At 43.1% G+C, this 15,579-nt stretch overlaps 1 protein-coding gene across 1 annotated transcript in view; it reads left to right on the forward strand.

The window, feature by feature from the left end:
- The window catches only part of stk32a (serine/threonine kinase 32A), a gene marked incomplete at its 3' end in the record, with an annotated part of 257,623 nt that overhangs the window by 192,509 nt on the left and 49,535 nt on the right, over positions 1-15,579 (forward strand). Inside the window, exon 6 of the mRNA XM_084319706.1 lies at positions 11,767-11,883. Coding sequence (XP_084175832.1) covers positions 11,767-11,883 — 117 coding nt within the window. The remainder of the gene's footprint in view (positions 1-11,766; positions 11,884-15,579) is intronic.

The following is a 15,579-nucleotide window of genomic DNA, read 5'->3' on the forward strand; positions in this document are numbered from 1 at the left end:
CCGGGCTCGCCGCAGTCATAGCAGCGTCTTTGGTCCTGGTCGAACAGCGGTCTTCTTCGGGGTAGTTCGGGATCACCTGCGTTCCCTACCCGGCCCCTTGGGCTGGGCTCGTCGGGACCCCTCCTTGTTCTTGGCCGCTCTGGCTTTTCCCCTCGCCCCCCTTTGAGTAAGTCCCGCGTTACCTGGTGGGCCTCCACAATATTCACTAGCTGCTCCACGGAGCGGGGGTCCGCTTGACTCGCCTGCTTCTTCGTGTCATAAGGGAGGGCTCTGACAAAGCGGTCCATAACAATCCGTTCCAAGACCGTGGGCCCTCCAGGGTCGGTCATTAGCCAGGCTCGGCTTATGCGGACTAGGTCATGCATCTGGGAGCGCGGGGAGGCCTGTGCGTCATACACCCAGTCATGGAACCGCTGCGCACGGGACTGCAGACTATGGCCGTAACGGGACAAAATCTCCTGCTTTAGCCGAGTGTAGTTCTCGGCTTGCTCCGGTGGCAGGTCCTGGTAGGCCTTTTGCGCATTACCCGACAGGAAGGGGGCCAGCAGTCCCCCCCAGTCGTCCTCTGGCCAGCCCTCCCGGCCGGCGGTGCGCTCAAACGCTAGGAGATAGGCTTCTACATCCTCCTGCTCCGTCAGCTTGGGGATGAAGCGCCCGGGGTTAGGCTGTGTCCCTGCGGCCCCTTCGACCCGCCGGTGAGAGGCCATCCGCTGGAGCTCCGCGCGGATCATCCCCGTCTGTTTCCTCTGTTCTTGCAGGGCCTCTTCGTGCCGGGCCTGTTATTCCAGGTTCGCCTGTACGAGCTGCTGCACCAGCGCGTCCATGCTTCTTTTCGTTATTAAAAATATCTTTATTTTCTATTCAAATAATAGTTGCTTGCTGGCGGTAATCTGTCGGCCGGGCGGCGTCTCCGCTCTGTGGCCTTTTGCCTTGCGCTGCTACGGGGGCCTGAGAGGAGGCTCCTCGGCTCCATTAAGTCCCCCCTCCCCAACAGGCGCACCGCGCCGTGATTCGCTAATCACCTAATCACTTCTGATGGGTCTCTAGTGACGGGTGCGTCCGGAAGCGGACGCCCAAACATGGGCAGCGCCCAGCCATTGGGTCGCCACGTAGCGCCCATCAATCACCAAGCCCAGGGGTGGCTTGGGGTTGCCACAATATGTATATTTGTACTCCTGTTGGGGCTTCTTGGACCAGATCAATGTTTTATCTGGCTAAATAAAGGTTAAATAAATAAATAAGAAACTGATGATTTGGTCCTGTTAACTTTTAATTTTCTATGGGGACTGCCCAGATCCCTCTCATGGACCTGGACCTCACTTTGAGAACCTCTAATGATTCTAGTTATTCAGTATTCATCTCTAATTACCCCCCCGGGCTGAAGCCCCCAATGTTTCCTAACCCTAAAAACGCCCCTGAGTAGCACTACCAAAAAAGGCTGGTATATACATTTGAGTCATGTGTATTAAATAGATATCATATCTGTCTTGTAGTTGTACTAACGTTACCTTGATAAGCCATGAGCTTTACACTTTTTAGCTACTAAAAGTAAACGGGCCTCACTGTGCTGTCTTTTAGTTGATAGTAACTGATATTACTGTGATGAGGTGTTCAATGGGTGCTCTGCCAACGCTGTGTGGAAGTGTGATGTCAGCCCATTGCCTATGGAACACCACTAGGGGGCAGAACGACTAGGGGGCAGTGTGAGTGAATGAATGAATGACTGACTAACTCAATGAATGACTGAGTTAGTGACATTGCTGGTCATAAAGGTACTTTGCATCTAAAAAAAGACGTTGAGAAGCCACTTTCACAAAGATAGATATTAAAAAAAGAAAAAGTATATAATTTTTTATTTTTTATTTTTATAATTTTTTTTTTATACACAACCAGTTGAGAAACACTGCGGACCATACCCTGCAGAACCATACCCTGCAGAACCATACCCTGCAGAACCATATCCTGCAACAGGGCTTCTCAAACCTTTTTATACCACAACCCCATTTTATTTAGGATTTTATTTTGGTGACCCTACACTGTTGTGCTGTAAGGTCCCCCAATTGGGGGACCCTGCTTTTCTTTATCATAAATTGATCAATAGAGACCGTATCAATTATCATATCATGGGGTATCATTGGAAAGCCACACTCATTGGCTACAACCCTGTACAAAATTTTTCGAGATCGCCAAATGATTGACGGAACTAGAGCCCCGGGAGTTGGGGGTGGTAATGTGTACTTCCGCGTACTTTGGCGCACACCTCACATATCGGCATGTAACTCGAGAACCGCTGAACGGATCTTGTCACCTGAAAGGGCAATGAAAAGGCTACAAATAGGGCTTTAATTCTATATATATATTGTTTATGTTTCTTTTATATTAAAAGAAATGCACACCCGAGCGGCTAGAGGTCGGCAAAGTGGCGCGTCGTGAATCGTCCTCATGAGGGCCCACATGTGGGCCCTTGGATCTTAAGAGGTTGCGTTTTTCAAATGTAGCCAAGAGTAAAGACCTTATCCCTATCAAAACAGCAGTCAAAGTGTATATGCTAATGCTAATTATATCTCTTTTATCGTAAAAAACCGAGAGGAAATTACTAAATCCAGATTTAACACTGCCATTGGAAAGAGGAGCCTTTTCCCTATACATAGATGTATGATTTGGCCATAATAAGGTCAAGTTCAAGGTAAAATATTAATTTATAATTAAAATTCATTATAATTTATTACTGTATCTACAAATCCTTCTGTTTAATTATCTTCCCTTTATTAATTTGCTTAGATTTTTTTGTACACTTGATCTCAATAAGGTGCTGAATGAGCTCAGTGAGTGAAATCTCTTGCGGTGCAATTGTAACATGGTGTTATTCACCGGCACAGATGCAAAATAAAATCATAATTTATATTCTCCTTTTTTTATTACAATTTACTCAAGCCTAGTAACAGACACAATATTTCTGAGACTGGGAATACATACCCCCAGGCCCCTAGATGTTCCTAGATTCCAAGAACATGCAAATTTACCTTGTAGAAGTGGAGCAATCTTCCATTTACTTATGCATGTACCTTTAGGCAAAATTTCTGAAAATAGGGCTACAGCTTAACAGGTATCGCGTAATTTCAACGTGGAAATAAGGAATATCAAAATAAAAGCACACGTTGTTGAACTGGATCATGCATATTTATTAGAAAATTAAATGACAGGGCGGTCAGGTGGCGTAGCGGAGATTGCGTTTGTCACCAACCCCGGAGATGCTGGATTCGTTCGCCTGTTCGAATCCAGCTCACAGCTCCGGGGTTGTCACCAGCTTGGCTGGCCGTTCACACTAATACAATTGGCAGTATTAGAGGGTGGGAGAAGCTGGCGGGGTGGGTCCGGGTCGTTGTAAACAGCGACTCCTACAGTTCGGTCGGGGCGCCTGCTAAGCGCGGATAGGATCTAAGGGCGGTAGTGTGATCCTTCCACACGTTACACGCTCTCAGTGAGAGTCCGCGCTGCCAGGTGAAAAGTAGCGGTTGATTGGCTAGACGTGTGTCGGCGGAAGCACGTGATAGCCTCCAATCTCCCAGACCGACTGTGGGGGGTAAGTGCGCAGCGACCAGGAAGGGGATTGGGAATTGGCATAACGACTAACATTGGGATGGGAGAAAATCGGAGGAAAAAGGAGGGGGGAAAAGATAAAAAAAAATTAAATTAAATGACAGCACTATGTTATCAATGAAATTAATGAATATTATCAACAAAAGCAATGGAATTGTTTCTGTATACACATTTATAAAACAATGCATATTTAGTCCAAATATGTTGCCAGAACATAAAAAATTAAAGAAAATGTGTTCACATGCGCTTTTCAAGAATTAAAAAAAAAACTAGACTTAATGGGAAGGGTGTGCTTGTACATTTGAACACAGTTCCATGATACGTGGCTGCGCTGTGCTGAGAAAGAGGCGGAGATCCGCTTCTACTATGCTTGCACCTCATGGTACCAAAGCACCTCAAAGGCGCTAAAAACTAAATCTCAAAACAAACTGGTCAGACTACTGCTTGACCTTACTCCTAGAACCCAACTCACCCCTGCCCACTTTGAGATACTGTCCACTACAAGATACACTACACGACCAAGGTACCCATGTACATGTCAAAATACTTCCCAGAGGTCAGTGAATACCACGATCACAACACCAGAGGGAGCTCCACAAATCATGTTAAACCCAGATTCGGCTCAAACAAGGGACTAAACACGTTTCGCAATTATGCCACATCAATGTGGAACGCCCTACCTAAAGCTGTAAAGGAATGTGAATCACTACCCACTTTCAAAACCACTCTCAAAGAACACCTACGGGGGACTGCAATTCGAAACTGGCCCCTGTAAATGTCCTAACCCAACCCCCTCCAATGTACAGTAAATTACCTAGAATGGTTTTGTCAATATTCCAATGTACAGTTTTGCTTGTTTGTACAGTGTTTCCCCCCCAACCCCCTCCAATGTACAGTAAATTACCTAGTATGGTTGTCAATATTCCAATGTACAGTTTTGCTTGTACAGTTGTACAGTGCCCCCCCCCCCCCCCCAACCCCTCCTACCACCCCCCCCCCCCCCCCCCCACCTAACCCCACACAACCTCCTCCAATGTACAGTTTTTACGTCAAATGTATATACTCCCTTTTCTGGACTCTTTTTGTATCACAAACGGTACTGTATTTGCAAATCTGGTATGTCATAAATGTATAGATGTAGCAGTACTGTCTATCTGTATGTCGTGTATGTCATATATGTCCTGATGAATTGAAAATGGGGGACCCTGATGTAAACAAGACGAAAGTCTTTCTCTGGTCTGCATCCCCTTAACAATTGTGTGTATTGAGCTGTACTGTATTGTACCCATTCTGCAATCTGTTAATAAAGTGTTCAATCAATCAATCAATCAATCAATCAATCAATCAATCAATCAATCAATCAATACTCTGAGGCAAGATCTGTATTTATTTTGTATTAATGTCAGTGCCGAAAATCCGGCCTCACAGAGGTATGTTGATGCGAAGAGGACAAGCTTTCTCAGCGCAGCATTACACAACACTGAGTACTCATTCCGGACTGATCCAGAACTTTGCGAGGGCCTGTCCAGTGAACCTTCACTAGCTCGTCACACGAAAGATCAATGAGCCTGCGTCCTGCGTAATGAATGGATCTTGGATCGAGTTGTCCAAATTGTCCGTGCTCTGTCTTTCGGGAAAATTTGTCAGAAATTGTTCAATGAGCCCTTCTATGTGGCTTCAAATCATTATTTGCAACATTCTGTTCCTCCAAAAAGCCATCAAGCAGAGTAAATACCCCCAAATCTCTGCTGATTATCCTGGAGTGCCACAAACGGAGTTTCTTAATCCAGTGTGATCCAAACAAAGCATGTAGTCCTTTTTCGTTGACTGTTGTTGCAGTTTCAACACAGTTTGCTCTGCTCCAAAATCGCTTAGTTTTTTCTGAAAGAAAGATAGCGGTTCCGTTTTAAATTCAGCAAGTGCCACTGTAATTTACTTGGCTCAAAGCTCTCGTTAGCAAGGATATTGTAACACAAAACACACTGTGGTCTCGGGTCATCTTATTGGCCAGTCCAAGTAAATCCATATGCAAGGTATTTTAGGATCATAACTTCTTTTACTCCCTCATATGGGCCGTTATGGCACTTTGCGCTTCTCTGACTCACTAAAGACCAGACGTGGTCTCTCCGCGATTATACCTGCGCAGGATGTAGTGAGATGTGTATTCCGTTGATGCAGGGGCGAGATATGGCAAATACACACAGCTGCCAGGTGGAAAACTCGATCCGAGTTGGGCTCGTCGAGTCGTCGGTTTTTCGCTTGATTTTAATAATTTTTTGCCAATGCGCGACCCCACTGTCACCTACCCATGACCGCACTTTGGGTCACGACCCGTAGTTTGAGAACCGCTGCCCTACAACCATACCCAACATGACCATACCCTACACAGGACCATAGATCATCTGTGTCAGTGACCTCCATACAGCTTCCAGGACACAAGTTGATGATTTGCTGTGAAATATCCTTTAGTAACGATACAGACAGATGAGTTCAAAGCACCTCCGTATGTCACACTGAATGACAGATGTGGACAGTACCCACACCTTACTCTGAAACTACTGTTCACATCTTGATTAATGACCCAGAATTATAGATAGTCTTTGGTGTATTGTTTCTTTCGGGGGGGGGGGGGGGGCATACCCCCCTGCAGACCGTTTAACCCTGACACACAACTCTCCCACCACCACCCAGCAGGCCCACTGGGCCTTGTGACTGGAGTCAGGTACAGGTCCGAGCCACTCAGCATCCCTCCAGAACCATGCATCAGTCACTGTCACCGCCACCTCTGCAGCCCCATCCGCTAAGTGGACGAATGCTCCTTCCTGGTGATGCACCGATGTGAAAATTGTGGCCGATACCTATAACCGATATTTTAATATTGCTGTTCTGGCCGATACCGATATTTACCGATGTCGAACACTTTTTTATGATAATCAAATAAAGAGCTATTTTCCAAAACGCTTTTATTTTTTTTACTTTTGTAACTTATTTTCAGACATGACTGATATTTAGAAAATATTTAAGGCCAAAACATGTAAAAAAATAAATAATAATAATAATAATTAAAAAGAAATTAAAAAATATTCTGCCCATATCAGCCTTATCTTGATATTGGACCGATACCGATGTGTACAAAAACTGCCATATCGGCCGATATTATATCGGCGGCCGATATATCGTGCATCACTACTCCTTCCCTTGAGAGAGTGAGAGAGAGAGAGAGAGAGAGAGAGAGAGAGATGGAGGACAAACAACTGTTTTGAAGATAATTTACTTTCTTTTTAGTCTCTATTTGACCTACTTCTTTTGTACCTTTTACCTGAATGTATTGTGTTAATAGATTTCAACTGCTCACTGTGTGCAGTAGACGGGAAGAAGCTGTTCTTGCGCCGTGAGGTGTTGGTTCTGATGGGGAGTGTTTCAGAGAGACTGTGTCCAGGGTGGGAGACGTCAGCCACAATCTCACCTGCACGCCTCAGGTCCCTGGAGGCGTACAGGTCCTGGAGAGATGGCAGATTGCAGTCAATCACCTTCTCAGCGGAGCGCATGATACGCTGCGGTCTGCCCTTGTCCTTGGCAGTGGCCGCAGCGTACCAGATGGTGATAGACGAGGTGATGATGAACGCGATGATGGCGGTATATAATTGCACCATCACCGTCGCAGTTTGAACTTCCTCAGTTGCCACAGGAAGTACATCCTCTCTTGTGCTTTTTGTTTGGTGATGGAGCTGATGTTCAGCTCCCATTTGAGGTCCTGGGAGCTCCTGGTCCAGGAAGCAGACAGGGGAGTCTCTCAGGGTGATGGGGTTCTTCCTGAAGTCCACAACCATCTCCATCTCTGTCTTTAGAGCGTTGAGCTCTGAGTTGTTCAGCTCAGTGGCTGCTTCCTTGCAGAAATGATATATAATACATAGGGGTGTAACGGTACGTGTATTCGTCCCGCGAATTTACGGTACGGCCGTCACGGTGCGATACGTGCAGCCATACGAAGAATACGCCTCACAGCGCAAACACACCAGTCGCACATGCAGGCACTTGCAAGGTTCGTGCGAGAACAGGCGCGTGGCCGGGCACACCGAGGCACATTTACATTGGAACAGCTGCAGGGTCATTACAATTTTACAGTTTTCTTTCGTTTCCTTGTTCGCCCAATAATGTCAACCAAATGAAACCAATGGAAAGAAACACACCAACAAACACACCAACATTCTCCCCCGCCGGACTCGAGTAGGGTAAATCTGCAGTGCCGCATCCCCATACATTGCCGGACTCACAGGCACAGCTGATCAAATAAAAAAAATATATATACTTTTCCTATAGAAAATTATTCTATTTAATAATAATAATTATAATAATTATCATAAATATAATATATCCAAAAATTTATAATAATTATTATTATTATATTAAATTAATAATAATTATTATAAATATTTTTTTTCAGTTGTACCGAACTCGTACCGAACCGTGACCCCAATACCGAGGTACGTACCGAACCGTGGCTTCTGTGTACCGTTACACCCCTAAAAATGGATACCAGCACAGCTGGAGAACTAACAGCGGCAGAACTGAGAGAACAATTAGAAATGTCTGAATCTTAACCACTAAACCCGGACTATAACGTACATTATGCATCTCATCTGCATCTCTGTGTTGACTTTATTCATATTTTATATCCATATTACACTTTTGTATTAATATTTTATATTCATATTCAAAGAACATTTTATTGCCTATATTTATTGTCTTACTATTTCCCTGCTCATACCTGTACCCACATGCTGCTATGGTACCTCCATTTCCCCAAGGGGATCAATAAAGCTATATCTTATCTTATCGTATACATACTTATCTCTTATCTCTACTATCTCCAACTATGAATGTACACCAGTGGAGGCTGCTGACCAAATTTTTAGGTGAAGCACAAATTATTATATTATATTATATATTAAATAATATTTTTAAAACATCCCCCACTGTGTGTCAGTGGACACAGATGAAAACATATTAACATTAGGTGACAGCGGACTTGACCAGATGAAAACATATTAGGTGACAGCGCACCTGACCAGATGAAATCATATTAGGTGACAGCGCACCTGACCAGATCAAAACATATTAGGTGACAGCGCACCTGATCAGATCAAAACATTTAGGTGACAGCGCACCTGACCAGATCAAAACATAATTAGGTGAAGGTGACAAGGAAGCCACATACTCATACCCCCCGACACTCAACTAACCGCCTCGGACAGTCCTTCATACCAGTGGCCATCAGGCTCCACAACAGTGGGCAGCGACTGCTGCCAGACATCGACCTAGAACTAATAGGAACCCAAGTAGGACAATAACACTACCTTATGCATACTGCACCTTATGTGGATACTGTGAATAATGAATAATGTATATTTCAGTTAGTTAGATAGTAAATTATATTGACCTATTTGTTTACACTGCTTGTGTTGTTTTCACTACCTGTACCCCCCCCCCCCCCCTTCCCCCATGCTGCTATGATGCCTGAATTTCCCCAAGGGGATCAATAAAGGAATATCTTATCTTATCTTAAAAGGAAAGATGAAATTACCTACCTGGGTTCCATCCTATAGAGGCAAATCTTTCCTGTGACAAAATGGGATCCAATGTAATAAAACTAAGTCAACCAACGAACTAGATTCCTGTACCGGATCTCCTCTCTGGTAAACAAGAATACCTTGAAGACTCTAACAGGAGCACTCATTCAAGGGTACTACGACTATGCTTGCACCTCATGGTACCAAAGCACCTCAAAGGCACTAAAAACAAGATTACAAACATCACAAAACAACTGGTCAGACTACTGCTTGACCTTACTCCTAAAACCCACCTCACCCCTGTCCACTTTGATAACCTAGGATGGCTTAGAGTAGACGACAGAGTACAGCAACTTGCAATGGGCCTGGTCTACAAGATACACTACACCACTAAGATACCTGTGCATGTCGAAATACTTCCAAAGGTCAGTGAATACCACGACCACAACACCAGAGGGAGTTCCACAAATCATGTTCAACCCAGATAAAAAAAAAAAAAAAAAAAAAAAAAAACGTTTTTTTTAATAAAAGAAAATAGTCATAACTTAGAAATTAGATTGCATAGGTCTATGAATCGATATCGCGATTCTGTTTCGATTAATTGCCCAGCCCTACAGTGTGTACAGTAAGTTAGCTTGGTGATTATCATTGTGATGTAGGCTAAGCTGCCTAGCTACTGTTAGCATACAAGCACTGTAGCCTACTTACGTTTTTTCTGATCCAGATGCATAAATCCACTTCTTCATGTTGCTCAGTTGCTGGTTTATACTTCGGTCCTAATGTTGGTGCAAAGTTTAATTTAGCCTGACTTGTTATAGCTGTACAGCTTACTAACTACTAAACAACAACTTTCTCATAGTCTCAACTTTCACATAGTCAAAATGGGTCCAGCTGCATGTGAGGAGGATAGGTTTAGCTCGGGCCAATCTCAAGTTTCTCAAGTTTCTTTATTATTTGTCATACAGAAGTACAGAATACTTTTATACAAAATGCTTCTTTATGTTACATTTTGTATAAAAGTATTCTGTACTTCTGTATGACAACTAATAAAGAAACTTGAGAAACTTGAGATTGGCCCGAGCTAAACCTATCCTCCTCACATGCAGCTGGACCCATTTTGACTTTGCAATGCAGAAATCTCTGATTGGATTGCAAGGCTGCCAATCATATTCAACCTCCGTGTATTGGATGTCAAGGGCTGTCAATCAATCAATCCTCCATTCAATGGCAAGAGTTTAACTGCACAGACCGTGCTTAGATGAAGTTAATAGCCTATTTTGATTCGCTGTTATTTATTATTTATTTAACAATGGGTCACACCTGTGAAGTTTTCTTCACGAATAATTACTGCAGGCAATACTGCAGTGCAGGCCTGCTCAGAGCTGTACATTTGGCCATTTTTGAAAAAAAAAAAAATCACTGGCATTTTTTTTACAGAGGAAAACATTTATAATAAAAAATAATAATAATAATAATTAAAAAAAATATATATATATATAGTTTTTTTTTTTATATAGGTATATGTAAATTAATAATAATTATGAATTATGAGTGAATTTGTGTTTCACGTGTTGTCATAGAGAAACCTCCACTGATGTACACAACACTTCAACTTCAACTTCAACTGTCATTAGATGTGACAAACTTCATTCTTCTGAAAATGTCACTCTCAAATTCAGTCACTATTTGTTTGGTTGTCTGAAAGCTTCATTAGCTCCCCCACAGTGCATGGAATGTGTTTTTCTGAAGTGGAGGAGGGTGAAGAGAGGAGGAAGAGTAAATAGCACAAACTGAAGAATGACTTCAACACAACCACTCAATCAAGGCTACTCCTCTGGGCAACACTCTGAATTCAGGTTCTCTGTAATAAATTATTGTCCCTGCCCCCTCTCCTCCCCTCTTCTCTCTTCCCTTATCGTCCTTTACTCTTTTCACCTTGCCCCACTTCACCTCTCCTCTCTTCTCCTCTCTTCTCTTCTCCTCTCCTCTCTTCTCCTCTCCTCTCTTCACCTCTCCTCTCCTCTACTCGCTTCACCTCTCCTGTCCTCCCCTCCTCCTCTTCTCTTCTCTTCTATTTTCTCTTCCCTTCTCTTTTCGTTCCTTCTCTTGTCTTCTCTTTTCTTCTCTTCTCTCCTCTTTTCTTCTCTCCTCTATTCTCTTATATTATCTCCTCTCCTCTTCTCTTGTCTTCTCTCCTCTCCTTTCTTCTATTGTCTTCTCTTTTCTTCTCTTCATTCCTCTTCTCTTTTCTTCTCTTCTCTCCTCTCTTGTCTTCTCTCCTCTTCTCATTCTTCTCTCTTCTCTTTTCTTCTCTCCTCTCCTCTTCTCTCCTCTTCTCTCTCCTCTTCTCTTCTCTTCTGTCCTCTTCTCTCCTCTTTTCTTCTATTATCTTGTATTATTTCCTCTCTTGTCTTCTCTCATCTCCTCTTCTCTCATTCTCTCCCTGTCTCTCCTCTTCTCTTCTGTCCTCTTCTCTCCTCTTCTCTTCTATCCTATCCTCTTATCTCCTCTCCTTCTCTCCTCTCCTCTCCTCTCCTCTTCTCTCCTCTTCTCTTCTCTTCTCTTCTCTTCTCTTCTCTTCTCTTCTCTTCTCCAGAGGCCATATGTGATGAGGTCCAGTACACCAGCCAATGAGATCCTTCAGACGTTCCACAAGGTCCATCCCAGTTACCCCGCAGCCTGGTCTCTGGAAATCAAGTCTCTTCTTAGAAAGGTGAGGGATCAGTGGATGGTCATTTGACTGGTGGTCTACACACTAAGAGGCTGTCAGACAATGTCTTATTGTGTTGTCATGGAAATCACTGTTGGTTTTGTGCATGACAATCAGAAAGCTGATGTGTTATCATGGCAACATCATAATTTGGATGAACATTCCAATGTGTTTAACAATCAAACATTCTGAAATGTATTATTATTTATTCCTAAAATTGCTGCACTTTGTTAAAAATTGCATTGATCTGTTGATCTCTGTGTAGTAGCTAATACAGGATGTTGCTGCTTAAACGTATGTATAATGTAATTCATTGATTCACTCGTATAACAAAATTTATTTGAATTGAAAAAATTTGCTTTTCGCATCAAATATTGATATGCGATTAAAATGTGATTAATTTTGATTAATTAACTATAAAGTCTCGAATGAATTCGATTAAAATGTTTAATCGAGTCCCACCCCTAGTTTGAATGTATATATTAGGGGTGTAATGATGCATCGATTAATTTAAATGCATCGATTCTAATGTGTTCGATTCGATGCATCGATTTGAATATGTTAGAATCTATTATAATAGAAATTTATCGAAATTAAAGATATATATATAAATAAAATAATTAATAAATTTATGTTTTCTTTGTGTGTGTATTGTTTTTATTGACCTATAGTCCATTCATGATGAGTGAATCAGTTCCCCCAGCCACATTTGTGTATAAAAAAAGATTTGGGGAATTAACTGATAGAAAATGTATCGAAAATGTATCGAATCAAATCGTGGTCAAATTAAGAGATTTCATGATGCATTGAATCGTTGCCTGAAGAATCGTTATCGAATCGAATTGTTGTGAGGTCGAATCGTTACACCCCTAATATATATATATATAAAGGCTGTCAAAGATAATAATAATAACACGTTAACGCAAACTCATATTAACGCCAATTATTTTTTAACACAATGGATGTCAGTTTTTTTTCACGTCAGTCATGTCTCTGTCCCTCTCTCTCCCCCTGTAGTCTGTGTCTCTCTGTAGCTATATCTCTCTATTTTTCTCTCTCTACCCCCCTCAGTCTCCCTCCCTCTCTCTCTACCCCCCTCAGTCTCTCTCTCTCTCTCTCTCTCTCTCTCTCTCTCTCTCTCTCTCTCTCTCTCTCTCTCTCTCTCTCTCTCTCTCTCTCTCTGTGTGTGTGCCTCCCCTCTCTCTGTCTCTCCCTCCCCCTATACCTCTACAGTATTTCTTTGGCCTGAGCCAGTTGCTTAACCCTTTCACTGCCACACGACAGAAGGTTAACCCTTTACTATCACACAACCGACAGTCACTTCATATCTGCATATCTGTCCACTCCCATGTTGATAAGAGTAAACATCCCATTAAATATCCCTACACACATTTTGAACAGATACAAAATGTGTGATTAATAATTACAATTAACAGATTGGGTGCCAGCTATTAGACTGGGCCCGCTGTAGTTAGGCCAGCTTTCCATTACAACTTTTCACTGTGCATCACGTTGTTTGTAGAGCTAAATCTATATTTTATATTATAGCTATGTATCCAATATCATTGTCAATTGACAGTAAGAACCTTCCATTCAAGATGCATAAAATAAAAAAATGTCATCAATATGTTCCCGTTTTATACCGTGGTGAATATGAGTGTTATATCGGAATGATCTGGGATAATTCCTGCAAGGCTATTTATAAGGCGCTAAGCTAATAACGTTAAATCCATTGGCGTTTCGTCCCTACACACGACACAGTTAAAAATCCAAATGCATATGATCGGTATTATGTTCCATCATGAATGCATGAAAGGGGGGGGGGGGGGGGGGGGGGGGGGGAAAGTTGTTTCTGATTAATTGATTGCCAATAACGGCATTCGTTATTACCACAACATAGGCTGATCTGGGGGATGGCTATTAAATCCTTGCACGATCAAGCTGAAATTGATGTCAAATTGCTCTTACCTTTGGCCGGTTGGATTCCAAAAAGAATTTTCCAATTATTTGATCGCCATCTGGTAGATCATATGTCCATTGGCCCATGCAATAATCCTTTGCATAATGAATTCGGCATCCCAAGAAGTATTCCATGCGATCGAGTGAAGCCCTCGCTTCAGACTAACAGAAAAGTCCGCCCGGAGCGTAAACAGTGTGACACCAGGTCTGCAACAGGGGTTACTGCATTCTCGAGACAGCGCCACTACCAGGATCTGGCCGGTACTGCACTTTCGGAGTCCCAATATGCCTTTTCCAGCCAAAATACAGCTCTGTGACAGTGAATAGGATATTAATATCGAAAAGAAAAGAAACACGAACCAAAAACGTAATATTACATGGCTGGCACCCAACGGTTGTCGGGCAAACACGTAATATTACGTGGATGGCCCCGAATGAGTTAACTATGGACAATCCCCACTGAAGTCCAACCCACACATCAGAACAAAACAAAAGATGTAAACAAAAAGGGGACAATTCCAAGAGGGGCTATTTTGCCAAGATGTCGCTGTTCCCCTTACCTTTAACGACAACTCTAAATGATTTGTAAATAGACAAATGATTATTGTATAGATCTACGGTTGTTTTCCATGTGTTCCTGTGAAGACGAGCCTCTGGTGAAGCTGGTTGATTCACTGTGAGCATAGTGTTGAGGCTCCATGCTGACAATGATCTACTGCAGTCAGACTGTTGCATTGCTTCGTGCTCAAAGGCTCCTCTTCCCTCATTGGCATTCCAATGGTGTGTGTGTGTGTGTGTGTGTGTGTGTGTGTGTGTGTGTGTGTGTGTGTGTGTGTGTGTGTGTGTGTGTGTGTGTGTGTGTGTGTGTGTGTGTGTGTGTGTGTGTGTGTGTGTGTGTGTGTGTGTGTGTGTGTGTGTGTGTGTGTGTGTGTGTGTGTGTGTGTGTGTGTGTGTGTGTGTGTGTGTGTGTGTGTGTGTGTGTGTGTGTGTGTGTGTGTGTGTGTGTGTGTGTGTGTGTGTGTGTGTGTGTGTGTGTGTGTGTGTGTGTGTGTGTGTGTGTGTGTGTGTGTGTGTGTGTGTGTGTGTGTGTGTGTGTGTGTGTGTGTGTGTGTGTGTGTGTGTGTGTGTGTGTGTGTGTGTGTGTGTGTGTGTGTGTGTGTGTGTGTGTGTGTGTGTGTGTGTGTGTGTGTGTGTGTGTGTGTGTGTGTGTGTGTGTGTGTGTGTGTGTGTGTGTGTGTGTGTGTGTGTGTGTGTGTGTGTGTGTGTGTGTGTGTGTGTGTGTGTGTGTGTGTGTGTGTGTGTGTGTGTGTGTGTGTGTGTGTGTGTGTGTGTGTGTGTGTGTGTGTGTGTGTGTGTGTGTGTGTGTGTGTGTGTGTGTGTGTGTGTGTGTGTGTGGGAGTCATAATCCTCCTCTGTCTTATCTCCATCCTCTTCCTCACCCTCATCCCACTCCTCCTCCCCATATATTCTACCTAAATGTTTACTTCTTCTCCTCCACCTCCACACTTCTTCCTTCTCCTTCCTTCCACTCTTTCTCATCTCATCAAAGCAAAAAATGAGAGGTGTCCCACCATAATGCAACATCTCTCCATATCCCTCTCTGTGTCTTAGAGGTGTCCCACCATAATGCAACATCTCTCCATATCCCTCTCTGTGTCTTAGAGGTGTCCCACCATAATGCAACATCTCTCCATATCCCTCTCTGTGTCTTAGAGGTGTCCCACCATAATGCAACATCTC

This window comes from Notolepis coatsorum (assembly GCF_963971535.1).
Source record: "Notolepis coatsorum genome assembly, chromosome: 8".
In the NCBI taxonomy this organism is placed as follows: Eukaryota; Metazoa; Chordata; class Actinopteri; order Aulopiformes; family Paralepididae; genus Notolepis; species Notolepis coatsorum.